The sequence below is a fragment of the Spea bombifrons genome, chromosome 2, assembly GCF_027358695.1.
Source record: "Spea bombifrons isolate aSpeBom1 chromosome 2, aSpeBom1.2.pri, whole genome shotgun sequence".
Taxonomy (NCBI): domain Eukaryota; kingdom Metazoa; phylum Chordata; class Amphibia; order Anura; family Pelobatidae; genus Spea; species Spea bombifrons.
Window position 1 is genome coordinate 92,361,130 of NC_071088.1, and position 26,749 is coordinate 92,387,878.

Consider the following 26,749-nt stretch of genomic DNA (forward strand, 5'->3'; position numbering starts at 1 on the left):
ATAAACCATAATACCTAAAATAATTTAATAGAAACTGTATACATTAAATGTTTTTGGCATGAAGCTGGCTAGTCCGACCGACTACCTCCACTGACTTGTGCTCCCTTAGGCTGGGACAACACACTCTTTCCCCGGTTTCCCAGTCACTAGCAGAGACTCAGTTTAGAGTATAAACAAAATCATGTTTTGTTATTTTTCACATACATGGCTGGATATAGACAGTACAGCACATGTTACAATAAATCAAGATATCGGGATACAAACCGCCCCCTTGATCTGCCTCCCAGAGACAATCGGGTTGGTAAAAGGGTTTAACAGTACAACGGGGTCACAACCTCCACTATCTATTACTGGCCATAATCAGTTTAAACCGGGGTAAATGTCTATAGTGGAGGAACGGGGGGGGTGACTTATACAACATAGTAGTGCACCATGGGGTGGTGGAGAAGAGTCTGACATTAAACTGAAACAATGGCCGTCACTCCCTGGTCTTTACAAACCCAGGGCCCATAGTTGGCAGGGAGGAGGCTGGCTCTCAGGCCTCCCCAGTGATGGATGGTCCTGTCACACTTCTCCCCCTTCCGAATGGGACTGACCCAGGAGACCCCAAACGGGTTGACTCCGTAGTTCGCTAATTTGGCCCATCAATGCCCTCCCAAAACTGGTTCCCCAAACAATCTGTCCTTCCAAGAGAAGTACTCACCCGTTTGACCTCTGCCCTCCCGAAAAATATAACTGCCGCCGGAGAGAATTGCCAACTGCACCTTCTCTCTGGAGTCTTCTCAGTTCCTGGCAGGGCCCCCCCTTCAATCCAGTGTTGGGGATCTGAGCAGGCTACCCAGCATTTCTGGGGACCACATGTGGTGGCCATAGTCTCATTCTCCTATATAGGATATATGTCCCCCAGTACTGGTTTTGGTGGAGGGACTTCTGAGGGAGGGCAGAGGCCAGCTATGCTCGGACCTGGAGAAAGCTCTATGAGGTTTGCGGGGACCTCCAGTGCTGGTAGAGAGGGGCCTTCCTGCCTCTTTCCTGTTGCCAGTATTTCGGCTTGGGTGGTCTGAGCGGGCACTGCTGGAGCATCACGGTCAAACACAGGAACAAGGGGGAGGGGTGGGCTGAGACCAGTGGCACTCTGCCCTGATGCCAGTGCTTCTGCTGGGGAGTGGGGATCTGGGCCAAGTGTCCAGCATTCCAGGCACTCAGGTGTGGAGACCACAGTCCCATCCACTACCACAGTGGCTGGACCTTACAAGGTTGCAGTGGTCAGGCTTGGGAAACAGGGAAGGGAGCAGGCAAAGGCCAGGGGCACTCCGCCCTGATGGCAGCTCTTCTGAGCATAGTCCCATCCACTACACCCAGAAAACTTTCTTCCTTCCGCTGGGAAAGGAAGCCTATTGTATGCTCTCCCAGATCAACATCCTCAGATGTTGAATCAATTAAATCCACAATCTCTGGATCCAGTTGTGGTGTAAAGTCACAGTTCCAGTATTGGATCTGGGTTAGCTGCCCAGTATCCCTGTGACTCAGGGGTGGAGACTGGGTAAACACCCTCAGATGACCACTCCATAAAATCCAGGCTCACTGGGGCATACTGTTGATCATGGTCGAACAACTCTTGATATGCCTGTTCCAGTTCCCAATCTTGTGTGACCAAAAAATCCAAGTCAGCCCAAAGGTCGGGCACGTATGGGATATCCTCCGCCCCTGGAGGTCTCCCCCACAACACTCCAATACGCTCGAAGGCAGGATCCTTTTCTATACTTTCCAATAACAATCCTGGGCCACCAAAGCCATAGCCCTCTGTGGGATCTTTATCCTCCAGCCCCCGGCATAGCTGTGCTGCGTACCACTGCAGAGCCAGATATCCATCGTCCAACCTCAGCTCTGTCTGGACCAGCAACCTCCAGCTCAGTCACCCGTTCCTCTTTGGGCTGCTTTCCCAAGAACAGCATCAGCAACTTCCGCTGGAGCCAGAACCTTTCCTCAAAGGTTGGGAGGCTTTTCCCCTTGCACTTAATTTCCAGGTGGATAATATCCGTCCAGAGCTTCAGATGGGTACAATTCCTCTGGATCAGCTCTGCATAGCTTACTTCCATTGCCTTTCCTGGAGATAGATCCCAGTGGTGGTTTGGAATGTCCCTCAGACTAGGAAGCAATCCCACCGCTGCCGCCAATGTCACAGAGCTGGATAGTCCGACAGACTACCTCCACTGACTTGTGCTCCCTTAGCCTGGGCGGACTTATACAACATAGTAGTGCACCATGGGGAGGGGGAGAAGAGTCTGACATTAAACAAACAATGGCTGTCACTCCCTGGTCTTTACAAACCCAGGGCCCATAGTTGGTAGGGAGGAGGCTGGTTCTCAGGCCTCTCCATTGGCCCCAGTGATGGAGGGTTCGGTCACAGTTTTATATACAAGCAGACATTTTAAATGCTCAGGGTAATCATAAAGCCTTTGATGAATGTTTAAATCTGCCTGTTCAGAATCTTAATATGCAAAAAACTGTGCCCACTTTTTCAAGGCCATCTCCAATTATAAAGGGACATGCACACAGGAAAGCACAGGGGGACAGTTATATTAGTAGTAAGATGTAATGGTTGCTTATGGAGTTAGACAAAATACATGAGTTCATTTTAATCAACATTAACATGATCTATATTCATTTCCTACTCAATCCCTGCAACTTTAGCCATTTTTTTCAATAACAAAAAATTGTTGTTTTTTTTTATAAATTGACATTTGATAAAGTCCTCCCACCACTGAACCAAGTTTTCAAAAATTCAAAAACTATCCCTATATAGGTACCAGATATAACTAGGATCCCCCTATGGAGAGGTAGCATGCAGACTATGTCAGACACCTTAGGGAGCATTATAACATTTATATTAAAAATATACATTAGTCATATGTGTAAAATGAGGTAAAGTGATCTGACCTAACTAAACATTTGGCCAGTTGAATTCACATGCTCACAGAATCTGTAAAAGAAAACTGAAGCTTTTGTTTAGTGTGTGGCTTTTGATCTTATGTTGTAAACGTGATGTCATTGTCCCTATAAGAACTGTGTGTCTCCCCCAATACCTTGTTACAATCTTTACATTCTTGCTGCAGTTACTTACATCTCTGTTACATCCTTGTTACCATACATCTTCATTACCAATGTAACCCTGTGTGTGTTAGCCTTTCATAGGTTTCATCACAGTATAAAACCCTCAGTTTCCTTATCAAAGAAGCATTTTCTCGTGATTATTCAAGCTATTTACCCCTAGACAAAGGTGTGTCGGCACCTGGAATCCCCTTTTCCCAAATATCTCCCATTTCTGACACCCTACACATCAGTAGGATTGCCAGGAATTTCATTGGTAGGGTATAGTGAAAAGAGGGTTTTAATATTTCAGATATCCAATTTTACCTTTATAAGAAGTGCAGTCTTATCCCCAATGTATTCTATTAAGTGCAGATGTGCCAGAGCCTAAGAGAAATAAACATTACAATTAGATTTGTAATAAATTATATATTACATTTAATTGAAATAAATGTGCAATTGGATATAGCTGCAGTATCATTAGGAAAGGTTTAGTATAATACAACAGAAACAAGAATTGTATCCCCCCCCATGTCAAGGCATAAGTCCCTAAATAAAAATTGTCTACTCTTTATAAGTATTTTATTGTGCTCTTTAATTCAGGTAGTGTGAAGTCTCTAACAGAAATTACCGTATTTGCTCGATTATAAGACGAGGTTTTTTCCAGAGCAAATGCTCTGAAAAATACCCCTCGTCTTATAATCGGGGTCGTCTTCTCAGACCCCCCAAAAAATGTCTGCTGGGGCCATGCTGCTTACCGGTCGCGAGCAGCGTCTCTTCTGTTAGAAGCAGGAGGACAGGAAGCTTGCAGCGTCCTCACAGAGCTCTATCTCCCCCTCCCTCCTCTGGGGGCGGGGCCAGAGAAGTTGCTCTACAGCCGGTCCCCTGCAGAAGTCTTCGAGTGAGAGATCTGCAGTTCAGGTAAGGGGGTGGGGGAGGGTTTTTGGGTAAGTATGTGTGATTAATGTGTGTTTAATGTGTGAAGTATGTGTGATTAATGGAATGAATGAGTATTTAAATGTGTTTGTGTGTGATAGCATGGATGTGTAAGGGGGGTGGGGGTTGTAGCATGGCATAGGGAGGCTGTAATCCCACTACTATCATCCCCAGGTTCCAGCATGTACTGGCTTGCCTTGGCTTGATAGGAGTGTGATTGCTGTTAGCAGTTTGAGATTATATATATATATATATATATATATATATATATATATATATATATATATATATATATATATATATATATATATATATATATATATATATATATCAAACTGCTAACAGCAATCACACTCCTATCAAGCCAAGGCAGCCAGTACATGCTGGGTTAAAAGGCATATCATGGGGCTGAGTGGCATATAGGGGGTTAAAATGTATTTCTGGACCTCCAGAAATGCATTTTAACCCCCTATATGCCACTCAGCCCCATGATATGCCTATATACCTCCAGAAATGCATTTTAACCCCCTATATGCCACTCAGCCCCATGATATGCCTTTTAACCCCCTATATGCCAGAGTGGCATATAGGGGTATAAGGCATATCATGGGGCAGAGTGGCAAATAGGGGGGTATAAAGCATTTCTGGGGGCAGAGTGGCATAACTGGGGGGGGCAGGTTGGCAAATAAAAGGAAATTTAAAAAATATATTTTTCTCAATCATAGCTTTTATTAAACATGAAAAAATAATTTACATGAATTAATATTTACTGGTAAAACTTTTTTCCTATAGGGTCGTCTTATATTCAGGCTTTTTGTTTTTTTCCTAAATTAATTTTTGATTTTGGGGGGTCGTCTTATAATCGGGGTCGTCTTATAATCGAGCAAATACGGTACAACAAACTTGGATGTCTGGCAAATTGGGTATTACCGGTAATTTGATTTGCATACAACTTTGAGATACATCCGATAAATGCTTTTGGGTTGCATCGCTGTAGTATTTTGAAGAAGTAAAGGTGGCACAAGCCTAATATTCAAGACATAATCTAATATCTAGGGTAAAATTTCAAGTCAGTAAAACAAACGATATGGATTAATATTAAATGTATTGTTACAAATCTACCAAGTGTAGGTGGCCGTAGAGATGCTCAAACATAAATGCAGCTATTTAAATTTTACCATATTACATTTCTATATTTCTTAGTAGCTCAAACATGTTTCCTATGTTTTTATTTTCATGGATGCTGAAATGGACAAACTGTATGTAGTTTCACTATTTCCTTACTCCCTCACTTAAAATCTAAATAAATCTACAATTAAAAAAAAGGTATGAAAAGTATAATTGCACTCAGGAGCAAATTGGAACCTCTTAAAAGGCAAGGTCAGATGAATCATTCAGACCACTTCATGACTCAATACACATTTTGTTTACATGTTCTTATTCCTGTTGCATTACGTATTCCTGTTCTCAGCTCATACAAATCAGTTTGTATGTGGGCAGATCGGTTAATGTTTTTTAAGGATACATACAAGGACAGCGATCCGTGCAAAACAACCATGTTCCCTATGTGGCTTCACAAGACATTGTTATGGGTTCTCACCAATGCTATAAGATAACTAAGTTATTTATTTTCATGCTTCAGGTTTAACTTATGAAGCTACACTTTTCAGATTCTTTCATCAGATCCTTAGATCTACAAGTTATTTTAATTAAGGTTTGTGTTTTGCATATCTGATTTTAATTATAAAACAAGTGGGATAAAATCCTAGAAACAAAACAAGCCTCTGTATTCTTCATATGTTAGCCTCAAGAAAATAATTAAAAAGTAAAATCAATTACCAGGCAACATTTTCTTTCACCGATGATTTATTGCAGCCCGGTGCAGGTTTCATAACATTGTTTTCTGTCTCTTTTCCTATGCACACCATGTCCAACTGATTAACACAGGTCTATTGTCCTAATCTGTTATTAAGCAGGCATTTTTATGAAGCAAAAGCATACTGTACCCTGCCTAAGATGATCCTTAATTAAACATTCTAAGTATAAATAATATCCAGAGCAGAACTGGTAGTTAAAATTGGCCCTGATAATTTAAGGCCAGTGGCCTAAAACAAAAAAAAAATAAAAAAAAATGGGTGGCATCAAGTTAACCAGCCTGGTGATTACTCTCTAATGTGTAGAACATGCACCTAATCTTTCAACTTTAAGTACATGTATTTAATATGCAGTAGTGCAAGAGAAAAGCTAAAACACAATCATTAAGGTTTCTCTCATTGCATATGATCCATGCTTGCACAGTTTTAATGTATTGCCAGGTAAAAGGTATTAATGAGTATACCCTCCATCCCATCCTGAGATGACCTAGATCCCCATAAATCAGCTTAATTGTGAATATCAAACTACTGCCATGCCATGCTCTGTACGGTACATTTAAACACAAGAACATGATATGGAAACACAATCTATAAATATATATTTGAATAATAAATACATTATGCGGCTCACAATTGCATAACTAAGTCCTGCTGGTGGAGGCTTCAGCCAGTTCAGCTCTCTGCTGCTGCAGGTGGAACACAAACAAACTCAAGGCATGCTTGTAAGGTAATACTCATGGTTGGAAAATTTGCACTTTGATAAACACGGTTTTGACTGGCCATCTATCCAATGTGTTGCAAGAGTTTGACCAAGTGGTGTATTTAGCTTTGACTGAAAACTTTTGCAGGTCTTATTTGGCACTCTAGGATATGGTTTCAAACCAGATTTATAATGGAAACCACATCTAGCAGGCAAACAATGGAAGCTTTTTGTCAAGGTTATAGGGTTGGTTTCTTTCTTTGCCATGGGTTCTAGTTTGAAGTGTGCCTGCTGAATCCTCATCTATGAAAAACAGTCTCATAAAGCACTGACAAAATTGAATGGACCTCTGAAAATAACAAACGCTCAGCATGAAAAATAGAACATCTTTAACTCTGAGACCATACCTCCATTAGCACAAAAAGTGCTGCAAAAAAGAGCAAAGTTGCCCATTCCACTCTGTGCAGGATGATTTCAAAATCATGGATATCTGCCAAAACCAGTAGCCATAAAGAGCCCAAAATCGCAATCCAACCTGTGATGCATTAAGGAAAAAAAACAAGTATGATTAAACAGTTAACCTACCCTGTACTGATAACAAGGGTTACAGTGAAATCATTTATTTTCTCAACAGGGCGTTCCTGCTATTATGCAACTACATTCATTTCTGTACATGCAGAAATTATTTGATATGCTATTATAATGTCACAATGCATATGGGGGATCTTTCCATGCATTTGCAAAATGGGCAACACAAAAATAGAGACCATGAAGCTATCATACTCATTAGAGTGCATATGATAGCTGGAGTATTCCGTTAACCAATGTTTGCAAATAGATGGGAGTGATCAGAACACCCTTGTATTTAACAGTTGCATTCGATCAAAATCCTCACAATGCTTACTAATGGACACATGACATATTCTCAGTACCAGCACCATCACTAACCTAATTAAACACACACAAGCCCTGGTGCATTTTACAAACCGACCGTACATTATTTTTTGCAGAAAGTACATAATGCATATAAGTATGCTAATATGCATTATTTGTTGGTGGAGCGATATAGGACATTATATTGTCCCTACAATGAAAAACTACTAAATCCTGGGCATTTGACAGATGAAAACAGAATAGAGCAGTTAAACAATAAAATAAAACCCATACAACTCTAATTGGAATCAAAGATTAAGCATTAGCCCAAGGGACCTTAAATGATATATGACATTGTATAGACAGGGATAGTATTTCCCAGGCATCCATGGGAAAATAAACTCGCTCAGCCTACATCCTACCATTTTCAGTTTTATTTTTGTCCTACTTGTTTACAGCTTTAAATCTTTAATATAAATCTAATTTAAATATTTATGGTTTTCATACCCTTCTCCCTCATTGAGGGAGCTTAGATTCTTAATAGCAGCCTTAAAAAAAAAAAGAAAAAAAAAGAAAAAAAAAGAAAAGAAAAAATTGCTATTAGCACAAGACCCACTAGATAACCAGAGACATAAGTATGTTATTACTCAGCAAAAAGATTAAAAAGGTCCATGAGAACAAGACCTAATTAAAAAGAATTGTAACAATTTTGATTATCTTCAAGACCTGGCAGGCCTCAAGAACTGTTTTTATTATGGTGCGATTACTTTGATTACAGTCAGACAATGGCCCTTTTCAACATTTACACCACAGAGATTAGCCTGTGTGCCACCTCTGGCATTCGTTCATGTGTCTCTGATCATTGTTTTTCTGTCATGCTTTTTCCTGTTGCAGTGTGATTTAACACAAGTAGGGCAAAGTAAATTATTATACATTGTTAATATGCATTGTACAAAGTTTATGGAATTTGGATAATTTTTTAACAGAGATAAAGTGCAGATAGTTTGCCATGTTAAAGGGCACTAGACTAAAATACATCAGTTCACTAATTCAAGTTACTTGGGGTACCTATTTAAATGTGGCAGAGCTGTATAAAAATATAAAAGAGTAAGAGTTAAACTATTCATAATGTATGCTTTTAGTAAGAATATCATTTTAAAATTGGCTTAAAGGTTCAATCATTTAAATTGCAAAAGCACATTCCAACCAATCCAAATTTCTAAAAGAAAAAAACAGCATAAAACATCTGCATTTCCACTATGATTGAACTTTTGGGAAAATACAACAAAGGGATTAGAGGGAAAGAGGAACAGAGGAGACAGGAGTAGAAGGGGGGGCACATCTAAAGCAGTAGCTTAACCCAGGCCACCTCAGCATGTTGGACTGGAAGAGAATTACTTTCAATCATCTGAAGGTAACATCAAGTATTCTTATGGTGAAAAGTTGACCAAGTAGTGGAGAGCACCCTGTCCTGTTGATCAGATAGAAGATAGATAATGCAGTGTAGTTGCCAAGAGGTCAAGGAAGGCTATCAAGAAAAAGCGGTTGGATTTCAAGAGAGTGGTGAAGATCTTGCAAGTCAGAGAACCACTATTGGAGGACCAACAAGCTACACCACTAAATGGCTAGGAGTAAATGATGAGGAGGCAGCAGAGATCACAAGGTCACCATTGATACCAAAATCTGCCACAGGTATAGTACACTGCCATCATCCACACCGTGCAACGATGTTTGTAGGCAACAGCACAGTGGCTAGTCACACAACACATACCTTGACCTCTCCGCCCACGTCAACTCCAGCCACTTATGCCAAAATCACCACCAGCTGTCTTGGCGCCATTTGCTTACGTCTCACAACCTCCATCTGCCAGTCGTGCCACTGCTTCCCACCAACTCTTCACATATCCACCCCAGGAATTAGATTTATTATTTTTCCCACCCTCGCCTGAGCTTCCCCCCCCCACACATCAATTACTCTCTTACAGCACCTTTGTCAGATGTTTCAGAGGGGTTTATTAACGAAGTGACAGAAGGGTTTTTAAGAGAATTCTAGTTTCACTATACAATATTAGGGGACAACCTCAGTGAGCTTGATTGGCCCAGTGTAATGTATAGTTCAATCAATAAGACTGAGTCTACTTCCCTTTAAATTAAGCATTAAAGAGGGTAATCTCAGCCCTTTTAAGATTACATTAATATGACAGGCTTACCTAGGTCCAGGTGGATGGCTGGGACAAATGAATTGAGAAAGAACATAAAAATGACAAATCCCAAAACAGTCAAGCATTTGATAAGCAGAATCTTGTCTGTTATTCCATGCTGCAAAAAGACAAATGTTTCAGTAATGATCACAATATCATTTTGAGTTTTTTACTAGAACTACAGAACTGTAAACTTTAGATCTGTCGTGCATATGTTGGATTGTGAAAACAAATATTTAATATGTCAGCAAGACATCAGTGTTTTGGATGAAAACCACTTTAATTAAAAAAATATATATATATATGACATACCCTTTTCTGAAGTTCCTGAATGTTGGTTTCCCAGTTTTTATCTTCTTGTGATATTTGCCTAAGTGAAAAGATACATTTAAAAAACCATGTGACAGTGAACTGAAAAAGTAAGCCTATATGTTAGACGTTTTACACATACACTGCAATGGCATGCTTAATTTACCTTTGGGATTAAATTGAATATTATACATTCTAGGGAAAACAAATTTCAAAAGCACCTGTTCATATACAGCATATTAACCCAGGGGAAACATTTGGGCTCTTTGTGACCTGGGTAAACCATTGTCACCTCATACCTATAAAAAATGTATTTTTGTCATGGCTGGCCTCAAACATGCCCCTCCCCAGGTTACGGTCTAAGGCAATGAGAGTATCTTAAAACTGAACCTCTTTTAAGGAGGTAAGTTAGCAAGAGACAAGCCATTTCACATTGACTGTGAATTAATAGCTCCAAAGAGTGTTTACTATACTTATAGAACAGTCACTGATCTTAGTATGCATTATAAGGGGTCTACAAGGTTCTTCCCACAGGAGATTACTGGTATCGGGACATCATCATGCATGGTTAAGTTGGTCAGCTGAAAACGTTTTATGTCTAAATTCTTTAAATAATGAATTAACCACACGCTGCTGGTAATCATTCCACACGATGTCTCCCTACCCACGCACTTTTTTTTTGTAAATCTAACTGTTGTTGCAAAACCTGTGTTGCTTAAAATTTCATCCAGTGCTTACATAATACTACACAAAATTAAACCTCCCATCATCATGATATCTAAGTGATGACATGACATAGCATTCAAAGATGTTAACAATACCTACTAAGTTAGAAGTTAATTTTTTTTAACCTTAGTTGTTACTCAATACCTCTGAAATGTCCTAAGCTTCTTTCTCAGTAAACTCTCCAGTGTCAAAACCTTTTGCATTAAGAGACATTTAACTGCAGTCTCTTCACGGCTTGCAGGATTAATCCTTTGCGCAGTCAGCCTCCAAACATGAATTTCATGTTTCATTTCTACAATGTAGAGAAAATGCATTAATAAAACTACTTTTGATAGATACATAGATAAAACAGCTTACAGTATTAAATCCAGATGTTAAAAAAAATAAAAAAAAAAATAGGGTACTTTATTTGGCAAGACAAACGAAGAGATTTTTACTTTTAAAATATGCTGCTATTTTAACCAACTGCCCTTTTGTTTTCTAGGGTGTGATATCAAAACAAGTCTTCAATCCAGTTCCAAATATAAGCTTAAGGGGGACTTAAAGTGATGCATAAACTTGCTCCGCATTGTTTATGCGGCATTTGAACATTATATGAAAGTATATTAAAGTCTCTGAATGAAACATTGAGAGGTACCTATTCAATGGTTCATACATTAGTTTACTTTAAAAAACACCAACACTATCACAGAGACAGATGAGGAGCCAGAGCCTCAAAAATGTTGGCTATGTATATGCCAACTATTTAGGGGACTACCAATAACCAGTCAATTGGGTTTAATAATAGCACCACCTAGTTCCACTTTTGTGGAATACTATAAATGTTTATCGTTAACATTCAAATATACACTAATCTTGTTATATTTTTCTTAATGTAATAGGTGCATCTTTTTGAGTTCAAAGACCATAATTATTCAGCTTCAAATAAAAAGTCATGTCTCCATGTGCCTGCATATAAATGTACAAGTCTACATTACACAAGCAGAAGATAGGATAATTCAAACTTTTTTAAAATGTCCAATTTTATCATTTTAGTACTAAACATTTTAAATCTGACTGGTTATAAATAGAAGAGGTTAAGTTTCTGAATGTAAAAAAGAAAAAAAATCCAGAAAATCAGCAACGAAATGTTACAGATGCAATTTGCTTTTTTCTTATTACTGATACAGCAGAGGTTTTGATTGCTAATCAGAACTCTAGTTGCAAATGTTTTTGTTGATTGAAGCTGATTGTAGTTGCTTTCAAACAATTTGTACCAATGATCTACACCTGTACTCCTTTGATCCCACTGTTTCGAGTTTATTGAAAAATTTAGCACCTTAGTAGAAAGTTTTAAGCTTGTTTCAAGAAGTCTTTGTAAAGTTTATTTCGGTCTACGAGGGATAGGATTCCTAATGCAAGGTATGCATGGAAATCAGTAGAATGGGTTCACTTAATGGGCCATTCAACCATTTAAAACAATTTTCCAATTTTTTATTACTTTTTATATTCAAAAACAAATGGCAGTAACCATCGGAAATGGTGTACCTGGGGAGCTTAGTCTACTATTTGTGATCTTCAATAATTCTTTATGATGCCCAAAAGTTTTAGCCATACCAAAAGGCATTAAGATCTCAGCCAGATAATAACAGACCTTTGACATCTGTTATATTTTGGAAAAGATTTTAAAAATATATATAGCAGGCATCTTCATGGATTTTAGGAAGAACTGATCATGTCAGAAAAAAATAAGGGTGCAGATAAGACATTTAATATGGTTCTACATTAGTTGCTTAGCACATAATGTCATGGCTTAACACCGTCAGTACTAAAGGTGTTTAGCATCCTAAATACCATATTTTTTGCCGTTTTTACTATATGTTGGCATAATCAATATTACCCTTTTCTGTGTTTGTAGCACCCACACAAATTAAACATTTCAGAAAAGGGCTTTTTTTAAACATTATACTGAGGATCTCTTCTACACAGTAGGTGCCACTGCTAAACAGTATTCCAATGTATGCTCTCCAAAAATTCCCCAATTACAGTAATATCACACATACATAGTTTCCTATGTTCTAGAAGTCCACATCATATTACCACATAGTGTCTTAAAAGGGTTGGGGGTAATGAAGGATATTTTTTATTTGTAGTGGTAGGGTCTTTTTTTGCACGTTTTCTGTGACATATCACAATGACATATCAGTGATACCACAATGGCATCACTGAGCTCACTGTACAGTCATTTTATTATTTCTTGGAAGAAGGAAAACTTTGCTCCTACCTCTGATTTCCCCTGTACTGCTGCATTTTCAGCAGGGTATCTCTTTCAAATACCTTCTGATCGGGTCAACATTTACACCTACTAGAAGGTAATTCCCAATAACGCATTTGGCCATTTCTGTTATAACGGTGTACCAGTGGTCATGCGGTTACAATCTGTTTGTAGGGAGCCATCAATGCAAATACGTTTTTATATTTTGTCCAAAATGCATAACTCTGGTATGTATTGAATATCATCTGCCATTTTGCAAAGTCCCCCAGTTTATCCTAACCCCTTTGCATATTATAACAATTGTGTCTTCCGAAAACAGATGCAGCTTTCAATACCCACCGTAAGATCATTAACAAAAAAAAAAAAAAAAAAAAAAAAAAAAACAGATCTAAGACAGAACCCTGAGGTACTCCACCTGTTCAGATGTAGAATCTTTCCTTAACAACTCAGTCTTTAACCTTCACTACCCTATGGACGTTCCAGTATGTCCATAAAACATTAGGAACATGTCTGTAATGTCTCTGTTAGTAAATGCAGGTAAGGAATCCAGTATGCAGGAAAGGTAGCAACAGGAACGGTTCGGACAGAGTCCAAAAAATAGTTGAGCAAGCCGGGTCAGGATTGGAGAAGGTAACGTAGTCAGGAGTAACGCAATGGTTCAGCAACAGGAGGATCCTCAGACAAGCCAGGTCAGGAGTGGAGAAATCAGAGTAAACAGGAACAAGCCGAGTCAGCAACGAGAGGGTAATCAGACAAGCCTGGTCAGGAGTGGAGATATCAGAATACAAAAAACAAAAACTGTCTGCGCTTCTTACCCTAATAAAGTTGGCAACAAATATATAAACATAATATAAATGAGAGGTTTTGGTTATATGAATTGGCCAAAGCATAATTAAGCTCACCCGCCACGTCAAGGCACACTCTCAATAGGGTGAGAACCTACTCTCACCAACTACATAGTGGGCACACAAAGCAGTTTATACTGCTACCAAAACCTTATTAATGTGTTGGGGGAGGTGCAATTAAACCTCCTCCCTATTAACCCCTGGACAGCAAGCTGCAACCAGACTGATGAGGAGCCAACAACCTCAAATATGTTGCCAACTTTATTAGGGTAAGAAGCGCAGACAGTTTTTGTTTTTTGTATACATTGTACAGCCAATACACTGTTTCTTGCTGCATGCTTACACCTGTTTGGTAGGCCTCGTATTACACATTTGTATTATTTGAGCCTGAGATATCAGAATAGCCAGGAACAAACCAAATCAGGAGTAAACGCAATATGCAGCAGGGAACCGCTCAGCTGTGAACAACAACCGAGCACTGACTGAGTGTCAGTGCTCAGGTTTTAAACTTGCCACTTCTGCAAGCCCCGCCCCCAGCTAATGACGTGGAGCTGTGCGTGCAGCGTGATCTCCACTGAGGCATAGAGAGAGGGAGGGGGCGTGGCATGTGTGCGTGCTACTCCCCCCTATTCTGGAGGGGCAGCATGGGGAGCAGCAGACCACGAGTGCCCGCCGGACGCGGGCACCGAAGATTGGGCACCGGGGACGGTAAGTGGCGAGTACCCGCTATCCGCGGGTACTCGGGAGAATGGCTCCGCTGCGGTTCGGGACGAGAACGTCCCGGATCGTGACAATGTCCTTTATGTACAGATATATCCAGCGTGGACTCTCCCCTATCAGCAGAAGCCAGTATCACTGGCTTCCTGCCAACGGATCGTGTATAATGGCTAAAGCACCATTACACAGCTAGAACAGGAATGCCTGATAGCGTAATGCTAAGAGGTGTTAGCATTGGATTTGGGAAAAGTTGTAGACGACACATAGCAACAGTGTGGAATATCGGCCAGCAACTTCAAGAATAGTAATATATTGTGTCATAAGAATGAGAAGAATATATTTATCCAATGAGTCAATAGTAAGAGCTCACTTTGCATATACCGCACAACCCTGGGTACCCGTTTTTAAAACAGACATAATGTAACTAAGTGCAAAGATGGGCTACAAAATAGGGGGAATGGAAACCCAACAAAGAAAAAAAACAAATACAAAATGAGTTTCAATTGTCTAGAACTAGGCTTTGTAGGCCATAACTTTGCACAGAAGGATTTTTCCTTGAAGATTCAGAGCTATTACCCATTGGGTTCCTCTTTTATATCTTTTCTATTAAACATTAACATCTTCTGATATGGATTTGATTTTCAGGTACTTTGCATTGTCTGCCTTGACAACGTATACTTAATTTTCTGACACCGATAGCTCTGATGGATTAGCAAATCAAAACTTACCAACAATTTCACTGGGTTCTTTGTTATAGAGTTTTTTGTTCCAATACAGAATCCTGAGAAAAGGAAAGGATACCAGCAGAACCAGACATATTCCAAAGAACATATGCCCTGTAAAACCTGCAAAGTCCAGTCCCTGGGCAAAGAACAAAAGTTATTACTCTTATAATATATATATTTTTTTATACACACACACACACATTCATATACAGAAAGGTCTAGTTTGAGATGACTATAGGTCTGCCATCTACATGAACTAAGTAGGTTTCCTTTTAGCTTTAAATACCTAGAACTATATATCTGAAGCATCAAAATTACATGCCTAAATGGGGAGCCCTAAGTAGTCTTGAAAGCTTGCAAGCTAATGTAATTTAGATTTGCCAATAAACATATCTTTACCAGTTTTGCAATTATATTTGTCATCCAGGTGAACTAGAACTAAATACTTTTTTTTATATAGCTGCAAACACTTAAAACTGCATTAAAATGTAGTGTTGGACAAATTTGAAATCATGTTAATTATCATACCATTATCGTAGATTAAGTCAATTTACTTAAAGCTACTTTTTGCAGATTTTGCTAATTAGGCCAGTTTATAAGCATCATTAGTGTTGATGTGACTTGAATTACGCTATGAACTTTATTTGATCACGTCAAACACATTTTGCCAATAATTCAAGCTAATCCCTTTATTCATGTCATTCTTATGAAAGCACTCTATTTTTGTGGCTTTTAGGTACATTATAATTTCCCTGCACTACAATATTTGAATAATTTCCCACAAATAGCAAGTTCACTAATAGCAATGCACAAACATTCCTTAACACTTTACATATATTCCACTATACTGCAATGGAAACACAGTAAATCACACTAGTAACAGGCGTCCTAGAGAAGTGTACTATGTGTAGCTATTATAGGAGTGGACTATATATTTGGAATTTGTTAATAGTACCGAGAATGCAATAACTATAGGACCAGAAGTAAATGTATCCCCTATAGCAGGGGCGTCCAACATGCGGCCCGGGGGCCAAATGCGGCCCGCGAGACCTCGAGGTGCGGCCCGCGTAAGATCGGCAGCCAGGGCAACCGATCTTACGCGAGCCGCACCTCAAGCCCTGCTACTTACTTGTGGGAGGGTCTTCTGGACTGCACACAGAGGAAGCGGAGTTCACGTGACATCCTACTTCCTCTGTGCTTTAGCAGAGAAGGCAGAGGGAGGCCGCGCCCCCTGCTGAAGTCTGTAAGCGGCATCGAGGAGCTGCAGAGCAGGTAAGGGGGTGGGGAGGGTGTTTGAATGAGTGTGTGTGATTGAGGGAATGAATCTGTGAATGAATGATTATATGAATAAATGAGTGTGTGTGTGTGTGATAGCATGGATGTGTAAGTGCTGGAACCTAGGCATGATGGGACTGTGATTGCTGTTAGCAATCACACTCTTATCATGCCAAGTCAGCCAGTACATGCTAAAAACCTGGCCAGCTGCCCTCCTTCTGTATTGATGCTGCCAGAAGTATGGGGTCTGCACTTACAGCCACCCTGTACCAGCATGTACTGGCTGACTTGGCATGATAGGAGTGTGATTGCTAACAGCAATCACAGTCCCATAATGCCTAGGTTCCAGCATTTACTGGATGGATTTGTAAGTGCTGGAACCTAGGCATGATGGGACTGTGACTACTGTTAGCAATCACACTCCTATCATGCCAAGTCAGCCAGTACATGCTGAAACCTAGTTAGCTGCCCCCCTTCTGTAGTGATGCTGCCAGCAGTATGGGGTCTGCACATCACTTACAGCCACCCTGTACCAGCATGTACTGGCTGACTTGGCATGATAGGAGTGTGATTGCTAACAGCAATCACAGCGAGCACAGTCCCATCATGCCTAGGTACCAGCATTTACTGGTTGCCTGGGTTGCCAGCATTTACTGGTTGCCAAGTCATATTGCTAATTTTGTCCAGTTGTGTGTTACCTACTTTTATTAAAAATGTGAGTTTTTATTATTATTTTTAAAGGTGGGGGCCATTTTCGGTTTTGGCTAAGTGAACCCTGAATGTTTTGGTCCAGAATTTTCATTGTAGTTCATCCCTAGAATAAATCTAGGGAATCCTGAATTTGTAGTCGCAAAACTTTCTAGGCCCAGAAATCAGTGAGAGGAAGAGTAAAGGTTTTGTGTCATTTTACTTTATTTTAATCTGCATATTTTATTAAAGGCCATATTTTTTGTCACAGTGAAAAATGAGTGTGGCCCGCGCACGTATACAATTCTGATGAAGTGGCCCACTGCAGAAAAAACTTGGACACCCCTGCCCTATAGTGTGAGTAATCGTTTTACATCACATAAGATACACACTGCCAGCGAGCAGTAGCTCACATTAGCGTTCCACGTGATGTAAGGAAACATACATACCACTTTTCTCAGCTCCTGATTGGAGACAATGATCACATTGGGTGGATCCCCAACAGCTGTAGCAGCCCCTCCGATGTTGGTGAATATTACCTCAGCAATCAGTACATGCCTTGGATCAAGATTCAGCACTTCACATAATCTACATTTAGAAAGTCGGGAAAAATAACCAACATAAAGAGACTAGTGAGAAAGAAGAAATACAGAATTACCGGTATATTGCAATAATGGAAACTGGCTTTAATTTGTATGCACTGATATGCCTTATAAATGTGGTTGCCTTGGTAGTTAACAGTGCCAAGGATTCAAGAGTAATTTGTCTGATTTCGGGCTTATTAAACCCATTTTTCTTAACTGTACTGTATGTTAAAACCGTTAAAGTAAGTAAATATTTACCTCATGAGAGTAGTTACAAATCCCTACTGCACCTTTTTTTAACTACCAAAACATTGGGTAAAAGATCATCAAATCCCACAGTTAAGAAAAACAGTGTAGATAGCGCTCATTTTTGTCGATTAGCACGCAAGTTCAGTGTTGCCATTTGAAGTTATTATTGACTATTATGGACTTTCATATTAACAAATCTTAGGCTAACAAAACAATTATGGATGAAAGCAAAACGTTGCATGAGCTGAATATTTACGTTTCAAACGATGGTTAAAAATCAAACATGCTGCCAAGTATTGATCCTTATGGCAATTATAATGTATACATTGTAAATATTCCAATTCTCCAGACTTATTTACACACAGAAACACAGAAGCGAAAACCGATTTTGGTTAATCAGTTCTAATGATAGCTATATGGAAGTAAATAAAAACAGGGGTTTCTTGGAAAACAGAACTTTTTCTTACTTTCTCCTCTATTTTAGCATACAATACGACTTTAGTAATTTCATAGTACCATAGTTGATACATAGAAATTAGATGCATTAGCAGATTTACTGACCAAGGCAGGGTCTTCAACATCATGTGTTTAGGGGTTTACAGGGAGCCCCACCTATTCCTGTATATTTTTTCCTTATCCCACATCTATCTGAAGATTAAGCCTCACCAATTTAGATCACTAGGGGTTCCAGTGGTTGTCATTCTTTTTTTTTTTTTTTTTTATTTATATTTTTTATTATTGTTTTTTAAAACACACAACAAAAAACTTTAAACATTTTTACCTTAATTGGCACATATATTACCATATAAAGGAAAAAGACAGAAAAGGACTTTACATATACAAGACAGGACATATATTGGATCCGATACTTATGTATCTAAATAATTAAGATATAATACTAGAATAAATAGAATAAATATCATTACATATATTAAAACAATTATGTAGCAGTTAAGATATTATTACAAAATATTTCTGGCTAAAAACTATAATATGCCAAAGACTGAACATATTATCAATCTAATTTTCCCTCTTGGAGTATTTTGATCCATTTTTCCCAATGTTGTTGGTGTACATAAGTTCTTCTTTCTTGGGAAAGGATCAATTTCTCCATGTGGCATTGATATAAAAGCTGGGTTTTAATTTCAGTGGTTGTCATTCTTGTTTAGATGATCGGATAGAGAGCCAGGCAACAATGTCAAAAACAACCCAAAGGAACGTGAAGTTAAAAAAGTAAATATCTACATGTCACCAAATTACATATTAAGCACACATACAGTAAAACATGCATAATTATACAAAACATGTATTAGTGGTCCAAATGAGTTTGGCTTGAGATGATATCAAGGAGGCTGCTTGTTATGATGCAGGAAGGCTACAATTAGGGGGGGTGCCACAACAGTACACATGGGCTGGCTGCACCTGGGCCAGTTTGAAATGGTTCAGAAAGGGCCAATCTCAGGTTGGACCAGCCCTTTATGGTCAGTTTTGGTGAGGCAGGAACATAGCAGGTTAAACACAAGGCTGCTCAAAGCCAGAGGCAAAGTTACGATTAAGGTAAGGGGCTGAGTGAGGGAGTGAGTGTATATGCACACAAATGTGCACATAATGGAATCAGTCTTTGGTCCTGCCACCCTATTCAAATGGATTAGATTTGGCAAGCAATTTTATGTACAGTTACAATCAACTTATTGGCATTTAAGCAAAACTACCATGCTCCCACTGTTAAACAGCAATTCATTTAACTTGATCATAGGAGTTTTAGTACAAAGAGCTGAGGGTAGCCAAATTCAAGCATGAAATGCTGAAAATAAAACTGTTTAGCCAGACAGTGTGCCTGTGTATAAAGTCAATACATAGCATTAAAGTAGAAAGAACTGTATGGATCTTGACATTCTGCAACAGAGAAAACAAATTGCCTTGGGTCTGCGAGCAGAGGCTGCTTTCATATAATAAATGGTCTGATTCAGTTACGTAGGAGGCTGAGATATTACCCTGTTAAGCACAGTCTCATATAAAAAAGGCAGACCAGCAGCACCAGTACCCTCGTACAAAACAGGTATTGAACATTGAGGGGGTTAATGCTGTAGCGTCGCTCTCATGGAGCAATCAGGCAGTAGGGAAAGTTGTGGCAGGTCTCCATACTTGTGTGGGAACCCAATCAACAAACAGCCCCCTTCCCCAAAGCTGCCTATGGGAGTGTTGAACCTGTAAAATCACTTGTGTAGGATCGGTCAAAGGCTCGGGGGGGCTTGGGTGGCCACGATTGTGGCGATGTGAGGGCATTATTTTTTTATTACGTCACAGAACCAATGAGCCCACTTGGGCATGATGAACCTGGTATGTCACTGGACGTGAAGGGGTTACTAAACCTTGGTACAAAGAGACAAATAGAAAAACAAACACTGGGTAATAATAAAAACACAGATATCAATAAGCAATATAGACCTCTATAGCCTACATATGGGCTCTTCTCTTTCCATAAACTTGCCAATAAGGAGAGGATTGTGACAGGGCATACCAGATATTAAAGAGGCTGCCCCAAGAGAACTTCCAAGAGCAATCACATACCAGGAGCCTCCGGCTTACAATCCAATCATAGAAACACAGACCTTCACAGTAGATAAGAACCAGTCTACTCCATCTTGTCTGCCCATATTTTCCTGCTGTAAAACCCTCAAACCTTACTGTCCTTGGTCTTATCTTAAATTCAGGAGATACATATAACCTTTTGAAGAATGTTAAAATTCCCCTATCGTATTAAACTCTACTACCGTATTTGCTCGATTAAAACGACCCTGATTATAAGACGACTCCCCAAAAATGAATACTAATTTAGGGAAAAAAAGAGCCTGAATATAAGACGACCCTATAGGAAAAAAGTTTTACCGGTAAATGTTAATTCATGTAAATTATTTCTTTTTAATAAAAGCTACGATTGAGAAAAATATTTTTGTTTTATTTCCTTCTATTTTCCAACCTGCCCCCCCAGTTATGCACATCTGCCCCAGAAATGCCTTATACCCCCTATATGCCACTGTGCCCCATGATATGCCTTTTAACCCTATGTGCCACTGTGCCCCATGATATGCCTTTTGACCCCCTATGTGCCACTCTGCCTCCAGAAATGCCTTATACCCCTATGTCACTCTGGCATTAAGGGGGTTAAAAGGCATATTATGGGGCAGAGTGGCATATAGGGAGGTTTAAGGCATTTCAGGAGGCAGAGTGGCGTATAGAGGGTTAAAAGGCATTTCTGGAGGCAGAGTGGCATTAAGAGGGTTAAAAGGCATTTCATAGAACACTCTGCCTCCAGAAATGCCTTAAGCCCCCCATTTAACACTCCCCCGCCCCCCCCCCCCAAACTTACCGGTGCTTCTGACTCCCCTGTCATGCAGCCAGGGCAGCGTGTAGATGTCTACACGATTCGCGTAGACAACTTACGCTGCAGCCGGAAGGAGGTGTGGCTAGCAGCGGGGGTTGTCTGCGTCCATCACGCAGACCTTCCCCGACTGTCAGAGAGAATTCCCCGCACCAGTGCGGGGAACTCTGATCTCTGACAGCCGGGGAAGGTCAACCCCCGCTGCTAGCCACACCTCCTTCCGGCTGCAGCGTAAGTTGTCTACGCAAATCGCATAGACATCTACACACTGCCCCGGCTACACACCGGGAACTCAGAAGCACCGTAAGTGGGGCGGGGGATCTGGATCTTAGTCATCTCATAGTCAGACCTATTTGAAGTCTGATTATAAGACGACCCCGATTATAAGACGAGGGGTATTTTTCAGAGCAAATACGGTAATCCTGCTATAAAGCAGTTTCACATAGCTCCTACTTCATAAACAAAGTATCTAGAAGATGATTATACAGATTGCACAAAAAAAGGCACAAAACAACAGAAATGTAACAAAGTAATAATCCTGTAAACAGTACCTTATCGTGACTGGAGTGAAAAGTAACATTGTTGTGACATTATCCAAGAACGCAGAAAGAATGGCAGCTATGAGACACAGAATTATTATCATGGGCCACACTCTTCCCCTAGACAGTTGATAGGCCTAATTAAAAATAAAATTGTTAATTCATGTATGTAACAAAAAAAAAAAAAACGTAGATACATTTTATTTATTGTGCCTTACATTTAACCACGTTCTCAAAACTTCTTGTATTGAATAAGTTATACATACATTTTAGATTGCAGCAGTTAAAACCAGTTATTTTACCAATGATGAAGAAAATAAATGGGACTTATTTACTAAGGCAGAGTTGAAAGGGGTCTATTCCTTGACTTCACTATACATTATCAAGTTCCAACTTCAGAAAGCTTCTGCTGCAGGAAGAGCTTGGTTGTCCATGTATAATATATTGAATTATGCATTATACAGGGCTAGTTCAGCCCTTCTTGCTGAAAAACATTGGTAGTATTGGCCCGAATAGTTAAATGACCGCTGAAAACAACTCCCTTGTGTCCAGCTCCATCTAGCACTGGCAAAAAAAAAAAAAAAAAAAAAAAAAAACTTGCATATACTCGCATGCCTCAGATTTAACGGTATGCAAATGTGTTCAAGTTGGGAAAAAAAAAAGCAGACCGCTTGCAAATTCACAAAAAACAGGGGTTCACAGGACCCATTACTAGCCAAATGGGGGCTGATGGTTGTCTCCTCTCTTAAGTCACCCTGTGAATGGTAGGGTGGGGATTATTAAACAACCCTAGTGGGGTATATGTCCTTTCTACACTACTTTTCCTCTTTCCCTTGCTAATGTTAAAACAAAACAGCCCTATGGGATGCACAGACCTGACTGACCACTCTTCTGTAACTAGATCCAAAAATCTATGGACTCCTAGATGCTTTTGGCAATGTGAACGTAACCAGCATTACAGAGATAATATAATTCAAAAACATAGTAGAGGGTATATATGCATATTTTGGGAAATATTCTCAAACTGCATTTCTTAAAACAATTTAAACCCACCTGTTTAGAATAGGTTCAAGAAAACAAAACAGAAATTGATTTTTAGCCAAGAAAATATCTTACCTTTACTGCACAGTAATCAAAGAATCCAGTTTCTGAAAACACTGCAACCAAAATCATCTGAAACATGAAAACATAATAGTATAAAAAGAGACATTTTGTTAAGTTAAGCATTGTGGGAAGTACACTCCAAATGTTCTACTGAAACAACTCCAACAATCCCTAGCCACAAGGAACTTTTCCCACACCAGAGATTCAGGTTTCTTTACAGAGCATCACAACTCCAAAAAGATGCATTTAATCCCTTGTAGCTGTATACATTATCACACGTAGCTGGAAATTAAATTTGCAAACATGATTACTGCAACATCCTATACCTAGTGAAGGAAAAAAAAATCAAGCATAAGAAAGTGATTGCCCCAGGGGTTTAGCTTCAGCAATAATAAATGTTATCTAAAATATTTAATTAGGAAATGCATTGACTGGGTCAGGAGTCATCTTTTGCGCATTTACTTGTAATGACCTACACCCAGAGATGATGGAATTTAAAGATACATAAGATTTTCTTGTAGGTCCTTCACCCTAAAATGTATTGTCTTAACTATCATGGCCACCATATTCTGTAATTTGCTATTAATAAGCCAGATTTAATTAAAAAGAGGAAATTCTAGTTTGTCTCTTTCCACCTGTTTCTAGCAGCTTTATAAAAGGTATTTACCCCCAAACCCATAAACCTCACTCTACTACATTAACAGAGATCAGTCTTGTTCCTATTTTACATAACTGATATTTTATATATACACAAGCCTGTCATTTTACAGCCCTGCAGAATATCAAAAATAAACACCAACCCAGACATTACACTACACCGGCAGAATCAGATTCCATAAAGACCATCAATCAACATTACAGGGCTTATCAAAACTGTTTTATTCCTATAGTCTATCATACACAAAATTATAGTTTAAGTTGAGCGACACCATTAATCATAATTAATTCCCATCCACCAGTATCATAAAATATCACACTATATGGACATATTAAAATTGTACATTTGCAGTTGCAAGGATTATGTTTTTTTCAATATAATATTACTCTGTCATGTTTAAGAAATGGTCAGACATCCATTGCCCAAGTTTTAAAAGTTTTCTATGTTTAAAACTAGGTACTTGGTGCTTGAATGCAGTAAATAGTGCATTAATCATGCAACACACATTCTCAGTTCCATACTAATGCAATCAGAATTAAAAGAAAAGCATTCCTCATGCTGTTCTATTATGAATTTGTTAATTGTGTATTACAAGCTGTTTTTCCCCAAGCAAAAATTAGCAGTTCACAGGTATCGGCAAAGTGTGTCACAATTAAATGCATTATTTAATTAAACGGCTAATCCACATGGTAAAGATTAGTTGTAAGAGAATTTGAAAATGTAAAAATATTTCCAAGGAATATACCCTTCATTTTAAGATGACATGGCACTTTTATAGGATACCACCTTTGGTACAAGTTGGTTCATGAAATTGCTCCCCTGCTAGATCCGCCCCAGTCCACTGTAAGTGCCATTACTGTGAAATAGAAGCATCTAAGAGTAGCAGCTCTGACACAAAGCAGTAGACGCATAGAATCTACATTAAATGGGTTTTCATGATCAATCATCTGTACACAAGCCAAGCAATGTTAAGATTTGGCTGGAGCGGTGTGATGCATACTGCCATTGGACTTTAGTGCGATGAATCACACTTCACTGTGTGGAAGTATGATGGACTAAATCGGGTTTGGCGGATATTCGATTTGGTGTGGAGATAAGCCAGGTAGTTCTCCGATTGGTTGCCATCCCCCAGGAGAGGCAATCTTATGAGCCACCTTATCTCCACCCCAAGGGTGTGCAGTAATCTATCTTGAAAGAAAAAAAAAATGTTTACCTTGTCATTGTTCTACTATGTATAAAAGGCCCAGTTTTGCCCCCAATAAAGGGCTGTAAAATGCTTGATAAGCTACTTTAAGTACTAGTATTTGTCCGCTTTATTGGGTGAAAAGCAGATAAGTCCCTGCAAAGGACCTATATTGCTTTCTACTCCTGAATATTGAGTTCTGCTGTTTGGGAGCTCTGTAGGACCATTCATGAAGGGCCCGAGAAGGATCTAAACATGAAAGACAGGGATCCCAGCTAAAGACCCCTGATTCCTATGACATTACAATTGGTAAATTATAGGTATAAGAATAAAACTTCAATGCTTACCATTCCAAACAAAAGTGCCAGTGTTTCGTAATCAATCCACTCCACCACTTTCACTAAGCTTGGTCTCTGCAAACAGGATAGTATGTTGAGCCAGTTAGTTAACCCATATACACAATTAGCCATACAAAACACACTCATTTGCTAATAAGCTATTAAAATGTGCCATTAATGATTTTAATTAGAAATTGTAATAATTTGTTTATGGAGATCAAGCTTTTATTTTGATCAACTGCATATTAAGCGTCTCATTCATGCAACTGAACAACTCAGTTTCCCAGTTCATATTCATCTTCTCCTATCTTGAACATCACCATGCATTTAAAGAATTCAGTTAATATGCGATTACAAAATTTGTGTGATATAAATCACAAGCTTTCCATTTAAAAAAAAAAAATAAGACTCAAGGTATTTCACTGTGGCTGAATCCTAAGTTACAGCTTTAATGACCATTTTACATCAGTAAAGGCTCTACTTAACATGTGTTATGTGGACAAATGACAAACTCAATTTATCTGCATGTAGTGTTTGTTGAACCATAAGCTTAAAAGCAAAGCCATTTTATTTTTTGTTATGTAAATAAATACATTTTGAAGAAACGCAAATCAGTTTATATGAATGCCGCTCATCCACATTAGTATATTGAAAGGTGGTACATAACCAACCTTATATGAAATGAGCAGAACATTCCCAGCTTATCTTCTAGGTTATTTCTACAGATAACCTCTAGAAAACTATGTTTACTTCAGAACCATTTGCAATACAATAATCATGTACAGGCACTAAATAACTAAACTACATTACAACAAAATTGAATTTAATTAAAAAATGTCTCTAGTGTCTATCAAATCCTGTTAGCAGTTTAATATAGAAAGTTTAATGGAAAATCAGAACCCAACAACTGCAATTGTCTTAGTTTGTAGGAAAGTTTCTACATGTCTTAGTATAAAACCCACAGATTTTGTAACCATAGCTTGCAAGATTTTTAAAATACATAGATTTTAAGGTCATTTCTCTAACAGCTCTCCGTTTAAGGCCAATTCTCTAAGACGTTTCTGTTTAACACAGACAGCTATACGTTATACAGAAATATGTAATTGAATACCATGTTTCTTTTAGTACACCTAAAACATTAACACACAGGTTTGCTTTAATATATCTTACATCACCAACTACAGCCAGAGCTGCTAGTGCTGCCAAGGATCCCAACATGGCTGCCAGGGTTCTGTGGACAATCTAAGCAAGGAAGGGAAAAATAGGTATTAAAATCATACAATAATCTTACCACTTGAGTCTATAGTATTACACAGTTTCACAGTTAATACAATGACTAAGGAAAAAAATATTCACATAAGGTTAAGTAACCAAAAAAAATGTGTTACCAGAATTCCTATAATTTTACTGCTGGTGTCTATCTTTGCAATTTTACGCAACTTCCTTGTCCCAGATATAGTTGAACTCAGCACTGAAAACCATCACTTATGAGATCTTTAT

The 26,749-nt window shown here is 38.9% G+C and overlaps 1 protein-coding gene across 1 annotated transcript in view; it reads right to left on the reverse strand.

Annotated features, from left to right (window-relative positions):
* The window catches only part of OCA2 (OCA2 melanosomal transmembrane protein), a 101,813-nt gene that overhangs the window by 23,912 nt on the left and 51,152 nt on the right, over positions 1-26,749 (reverse strand). The window contains exons 10-20 of the mRNA XM_053455190.1: positions 26,420-26,491; positions 25,259-25,324; positions 23,083-23,139; positions 21,979-22,103; positions 17,662-17,800; positions 15,254-15,386; positions 10,854-11,001; positions 9,987-10,044; positions 9,684-9,792; positions 7,008-7,135; positions 3,418-3,477 (exon numbers count right to left, since the gene is read on the reverse strand). Coding sequence (XP_053311165.1) covers positions 3,418-3,477; positions 7,008-7,135; positions 9,684-9,792; positions 9,987-10,044; positions 10,854-11,001; positions 15,254-15,386; positions 17,662-17,800; positions 21,979-22,103; positions 23,083-23,139; positions 25,259-25,324; positions 26,420-26,491 — 1,095 coding nt within the window. The remainder of the gene's footprint in view (positions 1-3,417; positions 3,478-7,007; positions 7,136-9,683; positions 9,793-9,986; positions 10,045-10,853; positions 11,002-15,253; positions 15,387-17,661; positions 17,801-21,978; positions 22,104-23,082; positions 23,140-25,258; positions 25,325-26,419; positions 26,492-26,749) is intronic.